General features: G+C 39.6%; 1 protein-coding gene across 2 annotated transcripts; it reads left to right on the top strand.

Moving 5' to 3' along the window:
- The first annotated feature begins 6,517 nt into the window (after positions 1-6,517).
- LOC132139623 (serine/threonine-protein kinase pim-2-like) lies at positions 6,518-10,105 on the top strand. 2 transcript variants are annotated; one of them, XR_009433645.1, is made up of 8 exons: positions 6,518-6,970; positions 7,271-7,483; positions 7,743-7,837; positions 7,976-8,026; positions 8,107-8,488; positions 8,566-8,745; positions 8,870-9,895; positions 9,989-10,105. XR_009433645.1 is itself a non-coding variant. In XM_059548123.1 (7 exons), exons 1-7 carry the CDS (start codon positions 6,763-6,765, stop codon positions 8,968-8,970), a joined length of 1,230 nt encoding a protein of 409 aa, XP_059404106.1. In that variant the 5' UTR covers positions 6,518-6,762; the 3' UTR covers positions 8,971-10,053. The 2 variants fall into 2 exon arrangements, 1 of the variants encoding a protein (XP_059404106.1); XM_059548123.1 differs by having other exon boundaries at positions 8,870-10,053.
- The last annotated feature ends 212 nt before the right edge of the window (positions 10,106-10,317 follow it).

Genomic DNA, 10,317 nt, shown 5'->3' with positions numbered 1-10,317 from the left:
ACGCAGATTTAAATGCTCAAATCACACTGATGTGATCATACGCTGCACGGACGAACCAACTGATCAACAAATTTAATCTCATATTATGACGACTGTAATCTCAAGACGGTTTTATTATTGCGTGACCCTAATCCTCTTCCGTAGTTATCAGTCAAGCAGTCATCCAGCATCTTTGTTTTGCCATGTTCATATCATACTGATTAGTCAATAATCGTTGATGAAATATCAATACATTTTCATTTGTACAGACGTATGCAATATCTGACTCATTCATTGATGCTTTTTCATCTTCTCCTCTCTGTTATTGTCAATAGCTGCTAAATACACCACAAACCCTCTTTTAAGAGCCACAACACCAAGCGTCTTGGCTATATAAGTGTAAGTTCGTACTAACTATAAGACACATTCTGAGTATTTGGATTTCAATCATTTTAAATCCTGTATTTGTGATTTGCTGTCTTCATAAAATACTGTTTAGTCAATAATCATTGATAACAATGAGCACATTTTCATTCACGACTCACTCATTCATTTTTTCTCTCTTTTGCTAATGTCAACAGTAGCTAAATACACTACAAATTCTCTTTTAAAAGCCATAGCACAGAGAACTATATGTTTAATCTGACTCAGACACCTATTCAGTATTTAGGTTAAGAGTAAATAAAGCTACAGTACACCATGCAGCAAGTCAGAGTCACTCATTTCTTATTAAAGACATTAAAAGGATAGTCTTTTTTAAATACAGCTTAGCATCCATCTTTAACTTGCCTGATATATAATAATAAACAAGTTGGACTTTCATTTATCAACCAAGATAAGGCACATGATAATGTAGTAACTGTTCATAATCACAATTATTTAATAAAGAATATACAAGTGAAGATAAAACCAAGGGTTCAAACCCCTACTGTTTTTTTGAGTACGGGAGGAACCAGACAAAGGGAAATATTTTCTTTTAAAAAAATCGCATTTAAAGGACTACAAAAAATGGCTGGTAGGGACTTCAACGAACTTCTTCCTGGGTTTGTGACATCACTAACCACAATGTTTACATAAACCCCGCCCCTTGGATGCTACTACCCATAATGTCAAGGGGCCGTGATGTTTCCTAACAACATGCACTAAATGGTTAGTGAATCACAAACACACTGAGCCCACTAACCAATCAGAGCCCATTGTGTAATACTGAGGGAGGGGCTTCATAGAAGCAGCAACTCAACAGACCATTTTGACAAGAATGGAAACAGCAGTGTAGAATAAAGGTAAAATCTGTAAAAAAAACAGCGCACCCCATAAACACAATCAAGCTTTTGAAAAAAAGCTGATCAACCAACCCTTTTAAGACAATTAGAACTATGTTGTTGTTGTACATGTGTCATTGTCTATACATTTTCAAGATGTATGTATTGTAACAAATCTATTTTATAATTAAAATCATGATTTATTAAGTTCAGAGTTGTCTTAATTATTTGCGGTTTCATACATTTTCCTTTTACTGTCAGGTGGACTATTATACAATTACATGAACTTCAGCTTTAATTTGAATAGAACTTTACATTTCATTTTATTGTCAGGTGGATTATTATACAATTACATGAACTTCAGCTTTAAGTTTAACAGAATTTGACATCTAAATTTGACTGTCAGGTGGACAGCTTTAAGCTTTAGCTGCCCCACCAAGAAAAAGGCATTTGAAAATGTTTTGTTTGTATTTCTTGTCTCCTTTTGTCGCTAGTTACCACACTCAATGTTTTTTTTTTTTTCAACACATCCAATAATTTTTTTAATAACGGCCTCTACCAAATGGTTGATATGTCACTTTAGGGTAAAAGTACCGGACCTCATACACATACTATGAAGAAAATATTATCAGAAAATATGAACTATAATACTAATTTATTTAAAAACAATTAAAATAGTTTGGTATACTAAATCTTTATTTATCAAAGTATGCCATAAAATATTTCAGGTTTTCATTTCAACACAGGAAATTATATGTTTTCTTGTTTTTAACAATAAACAAAAATAAATAACTAAAAGTAACAAAACCAAAGCCATTACATTCTTTCTGCATTCAAAAACGTTATAAAATAATAATAATAAAATAGCAAAAGATAGTAATTTAATGGTATTTTAAGCTTTTCTTTCTTTTTGCAGATAAATGAACATGTGCTCAACCATTTGGTCGAGCAGGCAGGGTTAAGATTAAGACATTGTGAGACGTGATTTTGAAGTATTGTTTTTAAACTTGCAGTCAAGTTACAGGGGAAGAGTTGGGGAAAGCACCCCCATTAAGGAATGTAAAAAAAAAAAAAAAAAATCTGTAAAACAAAGGTAAGTGTTCAGAAAAGTTGTCATAGTTTTAGTGACACAAACATAAATAATAAACCAAGTATGAAAAATATAGTTTTCATCTTATTAGATTTCTTACAAAAATTACATTTGTACCAAGAGGTTATTTTACCCCAACTCTGGGTACATGCAGCTTTAGCTTAAATTAAAAAGAAAAAGAATATAATCAATTATGGATTACAAAATTATAATAGCCTATTTGAAAAAAAATTGTTGGCTAGCTAACTAGCTACCTGAGGCTAACTTAAGGTAATATTTTAAAATATAAATTCCAATTATTTAGATTTAACCAACTAAGTAGAAACTTTTGTTTTAGAAATCAAGGATTTTATGTTCAGAATATCACTACACAGTAATTGCTCATTGCTAACTGGAGGCATTTTACCCCACTGACCATGTTTGAGAAAAAAAAAATTCATTTTGAAAATTGAAATAAATAACACATACTCCCTATCTACAGGCTCAACTGTTCTCGTATATAACTGTGATGTTCTACAAAACAAGCTTTAAAGGTGCTGTATGTTGGACTGACACAGAGTGGTTGAACTAGGTATTGCAGTCTAAATTCTAAATATTGGAGAGGATTTTTTTCAACCTGGCAGGTTGCCACTTGATGATGCTGTTTTCTATCAACTGGCAACCCGGAGTTCTGAAATACAATTGGGTAAACTGGCAGTGCACAATGCACATTTTCAAATGAGAATAACTGACTGTAGCATTGTTATTCAGATAAACGAGTATGTTAACTTAGCATGTTTCTTAAATACCTGCAAACAATAACATGGTATTTTTATGCTTTAGTAGAGTGAAAATCTTACATACAGCACGTTTAAAACCCTTTTTTTCTTCTTCAGTATATCACCAATTTAAGCTTCATTGTGAAAACTTCTACATCACTCTTGTCAGCAAGTCCATAGTTTCAATAAAAAATTATCTTGACTTGATCTTGTGGTTATTTTGGGGAAAAAACAGTAGGGGGCGTTTCCCGCCACTGTACCCTAATGTATTTGATATTTATCATGTGTAATGTGATTGGTTTGCTTCACCAGTCTGTGCTATGATTGGTTAGCTGGGCCAGTGTGTGCTGTGATTGGTTAGCTGGGCCAGTTTGTGCTTTGACTGGTTAGCTGGGCCAGTGTGTGTTGTGATTGGTTAGCTGGGCCAGTGTGTGCTTTGATTGGTTAGCTGGGCCAGTGTGTGTTGTGATTGGTTAGCTGGGCCAGTGTGTGCTGTGATTGGTTAGCTGGGCCAGTGTGTGCTTTGATTGGTTAGCTGGGCCAGTGTGTGCTGTGATTGGTTAGCTGGGCCAGTGTGTGCTGTGATTGGTTAGCTGGGTCAGGGTGTGTTGTGATTGGTTTGCTGGGCCAGTGTGTGCTGTGATTGGTTAGCTGGGCCAGTGTGTGTTGTGATTGGTTTGCTGGGCCAGTGTGTGCTGTGATTGGTTAGCCGGGCCAGTGTGTGTTCTGATTGGTTAGCCGGGCCAGTGTGTGTTGTGATTGGTTAGCCTGGCCAGTGTGTGTTGTGATTGGTTAGCTGGGCCAGTGTGTGCTGTGATTGGTTAGCTGGGCCAGTGTGTGCTGTGATTGGTTAGCTGGGCCAGGGTGTGTTGTGATTGGTTTGCTGGGCCAGTGTGCTGTGATTGGTTAGCTGGGCCAGTGTGTGTTGTGATTGGTTAGCTTGGTCAGTGTGTGTTGTGATTGGTTTGCTGGGCCAGTGTGTGTTGTGATTGGTTAGCTGGGCCAGTGTGTGTTGTGATTGGTTAGCTGGGCCAGTGTGTGTTGTGATTGGTTAGCCGTGATTGGTTAGCTGGGCCAGTGTGTGTTGTGATTGGTTTGCTGGGCCAGTGTGTGCTGTGATTGGTTAGCCGGGCCAGTGTGTGTTGTGATTGGTTAGCTGGGTCAATGTGTGTTGTGATTGGTTTGCTGGGCCAGTGTGTGTTGTGATTGGTTTGCTGGGCCAGTGTGTGTTGTGATTGGTTAGCTGGGCCAGTGTGTGTTGTGATTGGTTAGCTGGGCCAGTGTGTGTTGTGATTGGTTTGCTGGGCCAGTGTGTGTTGTGTTTGGTTAGCTGGGCCAGTGTGTGTTGTGATTGGTTAGCTGGGCCAGTGTGTGCTGTGATTGGTTAGCTGGGTCAATGTGTGTTGTGATTGGCAGCATTCGGTGCCTGGTCAGGAAATGTCATGCCTCTTACCATAGTCGCCTGCTGCCATCTTCAGTTTAAATATTGCTTCAAAATCGAATCAATTTGAGCGTGATTTAAACATGGATGATTGCAACCACTCTTAAATTTGTGTGCCTTGGGAACACTAGCGTGTCTCAGACATAGTGATAACACTCGTTGCCTTCTCTAGTGCAGCTCAACCAGGTCTCGTCCCATTCGTTGATAGCTGTGATATCACAAATCCCGGAAAATATGCGTTGTAGTCCAATCGAATCGTTCGTTGTAGTTTTTGAAAAGTGATTTCTGTTAAATAAAATATCTCCTTTTGAATCTGACTTTGAGATTTGTAACTATGTATATCTTTTTTATATTCAAACAGCAACATTACAGACTAACTAAAGTTGAAAAAGTGAAAAAGCGCTTTGTGTGTGTGATGTGCAAAGCACCGAATACAGTACAGAAATGAGTTCTAGTTCATCTTCTTGCAGTTGAATCTTTTGAAATAACAATAAATGCTTATACAGGAACCGAGAAGCAGAATTGGAATTTAAATTGGTATAGTTTTTCGATGCCCAAACTCCAAAATTATTTAATTCTTGCATACAAAAAGACCTGCATGGTGACTATGGGGCTATGTAAAATATTTTTTTCAACTTACTAGGTTTGTCGATAATTGTCTGTTATCTGACTGTTGACATCCACATCGTGATATTTACGAGACATTGTCAATATGATAATATCATATCGCCCAGACCCAGTGCTATTAATTCAGCCTGGTTAAATATGCACATTATTTATATGCATGTATTTTACATGCATTTTCATTCAGGTTAAATGTTGCTCCACACAAAGTTTTCATTTACATGCTCTGAAAACGTCTCTATCTCCATCTCTGCATTTGCTGAGTCTGCACCAGAATAAAATACAAATCAATGAGTAATAAATAACTATGGCTTTTATTTGTTGATCACACAATATAACACTCCATAATAAATACATTAATTTTATTTATTTTTAATGTCACTCTCATGCTGTCTGTAGGACAGGCCATGATTGTCTGAGCTAACTGACTCCTCTGTTGTTGTCTGGACAGGCTTTATCTCAGCGGTCAGCTCTGCAGATGTGAAGCTGATCTCCTGCAGACTATCCTCTGTCAGAAATCTGGATCGAACATGTTATAAATGTGGACTCACCTGTGTGTGCTGCGTTTAGGTTTCTATATACAGGGTGCGATTTACCGGGGGTGATTACCTCTGCCTCTGCTGAAAAATCCCGCGAACCCGCTCTGACGTTCCGAGCTGAATCAAATGATTCGCGATACACGCTTTGAAGTCCCGAGCTGAATCAAATGATTCGTGATTCGCGATCCGATTGGAGCGCTTCGAAACTGTGAATCATTTTGCGACGCAATGGTTTCACTGATAGCCTACTAGGAGTTTCAAAAAGCTTGTTGTGTTCTTTGCTCGCTTTCTCTATACTCTATATGTTTACTCTGTGCAGAGGTCGGAATTGTCGAGCATCTACGGAAATACACGAGACGTACTCCATTAACTTTAACCAATTAAAAAACTCGATTGAGATTCTGCATCGTGTCACTGCAAGTCGTAATACACACAAATCCCATCTGGATTCATCTTATGTGTGGGTTATTTGGTTTTATTTCAAAACTGAAGCTTGTTGAATGAACTTTCAACAGATCTGACAAAACAACAAAACTGGCAATTGTTAATGTTATTATAAGATGCACACACACACACACACACAACAGGTAATATACACCTCTAGTTTCTGAAAGACCATCTTTACACATTTTATGGATGAAATTTAATTAATTAATTTTTATGACTGCGGATGTCCGACAACATGACTACCTCATGTCCAGCTCATAAATACACCATTCATATATGAATCTCTTACTTTCTGTCCTTGAATGAACAAGCATAAGTTAAGGTTTGAGTTGTAAGATTTTTAAGTTGTTAAAAAACTAGTTCACGTTTTTAAAAAATGCGCTCGAGACTCGCGCTCTGCTGTGTTCTATTTCGGAACGTTCGTGCATTGTGACATCACTCAGCAGTCCCTTATAACCGCGCGCTCGCAGACTGTCTTCACAGTCAGAGACAGTGAGAATCTGAGCGAGTTTGAGTGCTAGAGAAGATCTACATACGAAAGTCTGCAGACACAACACACACAGTGTACAGACTAAAGTCTACTAAACACTCGAGAGTTTGTCCACTCACTCTCAGCGTCACGATGTGTCCAGCATCTGAGTCCGTGTCTAATGAGACAGAAGCGGCTGCGTGGCTGGATAACATCAGCTTCTGCAGCGGCTTCTGTCAGTGGATCGACGAAGAGTTGATCGATTCACTGCCAGCTGACTCCCAGCAGCCTGTCGAGTCAACAAGGGCTTCAGAAGCAGAAGCAGTGAGTGCACAGGCTTCTGCTGAGAAAAGCCCGACAGGTCAGATTATTCAAATAAGTAAACTCTTTCATCTTATTAACACACATTATATAATCAACAAATACTTGTATTACATTTTTAAGTGACAAATAATGCAGTCAAAAAATTGCAGTACATGTTTTATTAATGGTTTTTGTAAGGGGTCGTTCACACAGAAAGAGTGTTTGAAATCCACTGCCCTACTTTTTCATTAATTTCCAAGCAAACATGCGCTACACAGACATCTTTAATAATCATTGATGTTTAATTTGTGGTCAGACATGTTTCTAATATGTTTCTTGTTGTTTTTCTTCAATGAAGAGATTCGTACTGGTGGCAGCAGGAGGAGCAGAATCCATGCGTTCTTCAAGAGAGCCTGGAAGGCCGTGAAGAAGCCGTTCCTCCGCTGCAGACGGACACGAGTGGAGTCTGATCCCGAACCGGCGTCTGTCCCGGGACCCTCTGAGCTCCAGAACGGGCCTGACACCGAGCCCACATCTGCTCCAGATCTCCCCGACTGGAGACCAACTACCAGTGAGTCTGCTGTCAGATGCACACTTACTTTATCAGTTTTGAAGTGTTCTTGCTTTGTCATCCTAGTGTCACCTACTTTAACACAGTTATAAACCTTTGCTTGTTTAACAAATATTAATAACACATTTCATTTTTAAAGAAATATTTGTCACATGGATTTTATTTAGTCTGTTTTTGATACAGACAGCAGTACTATTATATCAAACATGTAATTTAATATAAAATAACTAAACATATTCTGCAATCTTTTGTTTTTCAGAGTCTTTGCACAAATTGTACACAATGCAAGATTTGATAGGAACAGGAAGCTTTGGCAAGGTGTATAAGGCAATCCGAAAATCAGACGGCCGAGAGGTAACACGCTTTTACTGAACATTTGTCTCCTTGTGTAGAGATCCATGTCCACTTGATCTAAACATTGTTTAAAATAAAAGACAGATTGGAGAATGTAAGAAATATTAATAATATATGTGTTTTTGTCTCTCTTTGCAGGTTGCCATCAAAACAACGCGGAAATGGAACAACTGCTATTCTCTTCAAATAGTGAGTTGGCAAAGAGTAAAGAACACATGTTTAGTTGTTGAAAGCTCTCTAACGGTTGGTGGTCTTGTGCTGTTCTCTAGCCTGGTTGTTCCAGACGTCTGGCTACAGAAGTGGGGCTGATGCTGATGTTGAGACGTCCTCCAGTGTGCCCCTACATCATAGAAATGTACGAGTGGTTCGATCGACCCCTGGTCTTCTCACTCGTTCTGGAGTTCCCTCAACCCTGCGTGACCTTGCGAGAGTTCATCATGGATTCGTCAGGACTGAGTGAAGCGGTCGCGCGTGGCTTCATGCGTCAGTTAGTCCTGGCGGTGCAGCACTGCATAAACCACGGCGTGTTTCATAATGACGTCCATGCTGACAACATCCTGGTGAACATCGACACTCTGGAGCTGAAGCTGATTGACTTCGGCTCCGGTCACCTGCTTGACAGCGCTGGCTATGACAGCGTCAAATATATAGGTGAGCTGCCTTTTGTATTGCATTGTGATTTATTTTGTTTTGTGAAAAATATTAATCGTATGATGTCTTTCTTACAGGAGCATTCCTGTTCTGCCCACCAGAGGTCTTCTCTAAACCCAAATACTACGCCGTCCCAACAAACGTCTGGACTCTAGGTGTGACGCTGTACATGATGGTCAACATAAAGCTGCCTTTTTCAAGTGTCAAGCAAATATTGAAAGCCTGTCCTTTCCCTTGGAAAGCTGACCTATCCAGCGGTGAGAAAACTGATAAAAATGTACCTCTCACTCTAGCTTTTATCAGATATTTGAGAAAGTGTTTTCACACGTCAGCTCTGGTGTGTTACGTGCTCTTGACTAACCGTCTCTCTTCTCCAAACAGCATGCAGTGATCTGATCCACCAGTGTCTGGAGCGCAGTCCAGCGAAGCGGCCCACGTTAGAGCAGATCTTACAGCACCAATGGTTTGAAAGTCAGCTCTAGGATGAAGGCAGGTGTGGGATCCTTCAGTCCTCTGGGTCAGACGAAGGGTAGATCTTCTATTTTTTTCAGTTTGGCACTAGAGCTCCATACTGCCTGCTGAACCAACAAGTGCCTGTCCTCAGGTTGTACCTGGATGGGAGAAGTGACCTGAGGCCAGACTTTCGGCTTAACAGGCAAACACTGACCTACCTCATTAACATCCTCCGTGAGGATCTTGACCATGGTTGGGGTCAGGATCTTGAAATTCTGGTCTTCATATTCTGGCTGGATAGTGCAACTTCTTACCGGGTTTTTTGCAGAGCATTTGATATGCACCGTTCAACAGTCCACATGATTGTCCACAAAGTCTCGAAAATGCTCCTCCGTATCAAACGGAAAGTGATCCACTTACCATCTTTACAAGAGCTTGAGGAAATCTGCACAGGCTTTGCAAACTTGGCTGGCAATCCTGTCTTTAATTCAATTGCTGGCAGCATTGATGGCTCTCACATTAGAATCAAGCCTCCATCTGCTGATTCTATATGCTACTTAAATAGAAAGTTATTTCATTCCATCCAGCTACAAGCACTCTGTGACCACCAAGGTAAATACCTGGAAATTTTTTCCAGAGGGCTCAGGAACAGCCCAATCTACCTGAAGGCACTGTGCCCACCAGACGGATACCACATTTTAGGAGATGGAGGTTTCCCCCGTCTTAGCCACCCAGTCTCTCTTATCACTCCATATAGAGAGCCACTACACAATGGAAGTCAACATCGTTTCAACTTCCACCATGCAAAAGCTCGGTCTATTATTGAGAGATCTTTTGGCTGTTTGAAAACGCGATGGCGGTCACTCTTCTTCAAGGCCCTTGAAGTCAAACCAGACTTTGCTCCAGAGGTCATCACTTGTTGTACTATACTGCACAACATCTGCATCACAAATGGTGACATCGTGGAGCCAGAAGAAGGACAACTGGATGGCGATGATCTTGATGACCTGCAAGTGAGAGATCCGCAGAGTGGAGAACACACCAGAGATCGATTGGCTGCAGCTCTTTCTGTTTCAAATTACAACAATCTTCCTCCAGCCCTAAGACACCATGATTATTTATAAAATGTTAAAAAGCCCAGCCAATTGTATGCTATAGTTTGATATATTTTTACCAATGTATGGTTAGTATGTAGTTAAAATTAAATAAAAGTGTAATTATTTTAGGTTGAACTTGACATTTTGTCCTGTTACTCACCTTCATGTCATTCAAACCTGTATGACTATTTTCCATACATTAAAAGTGAATGGTGACTAAATCTGTCAGTCCTTAAAACTCTAGCTTTTGTGTTCTGCAGAAAAGTCATACAGGTTTGA

The sequence above is a fragment of the Carassius carassius genome, chromosome 1 (assembly GCF_963082965.1).
Source record: "Carassius carassius chromosome 1, fCarCar2.1, whole genome shotgun sequence".
Lineage (NCBI taxonomy): Eukaryota > Metazoa > Chordata > Actinopteri > Cypriniformes > Cyprinidae > Carassius > Carassius carassius.
Note: the sequence above shows the minus strand (reverse complement) of the source record. Positions and strands in the feature narration are given on the sequence as shown.

Bases quoted from the DNA above. Each gene is read 5' to 3' on its own strand.
- LOC132139623 (XM_059548123.1), top strand. From the start codon at position 6,763: ATGTGTCCAGCATCTGAGTCCGTGTCTAATGAGACAGAAGCGGCTGCG. The intron at 6,971-7,270 runs GTCAGATTATTC...TCTTCAATGAAG, and splicing joins TGCTGAGAAAAGCCCGACAG to AGATTCGTACTGGTGGCAGC. The intron at 8,027-8,106 runs GTGAGTTGGCAA...GCTGTTCTCTAG, and splicing joins ACTGCTATTCTCTTCAAATA to CCTGGTTGTTCCAGACGTCT.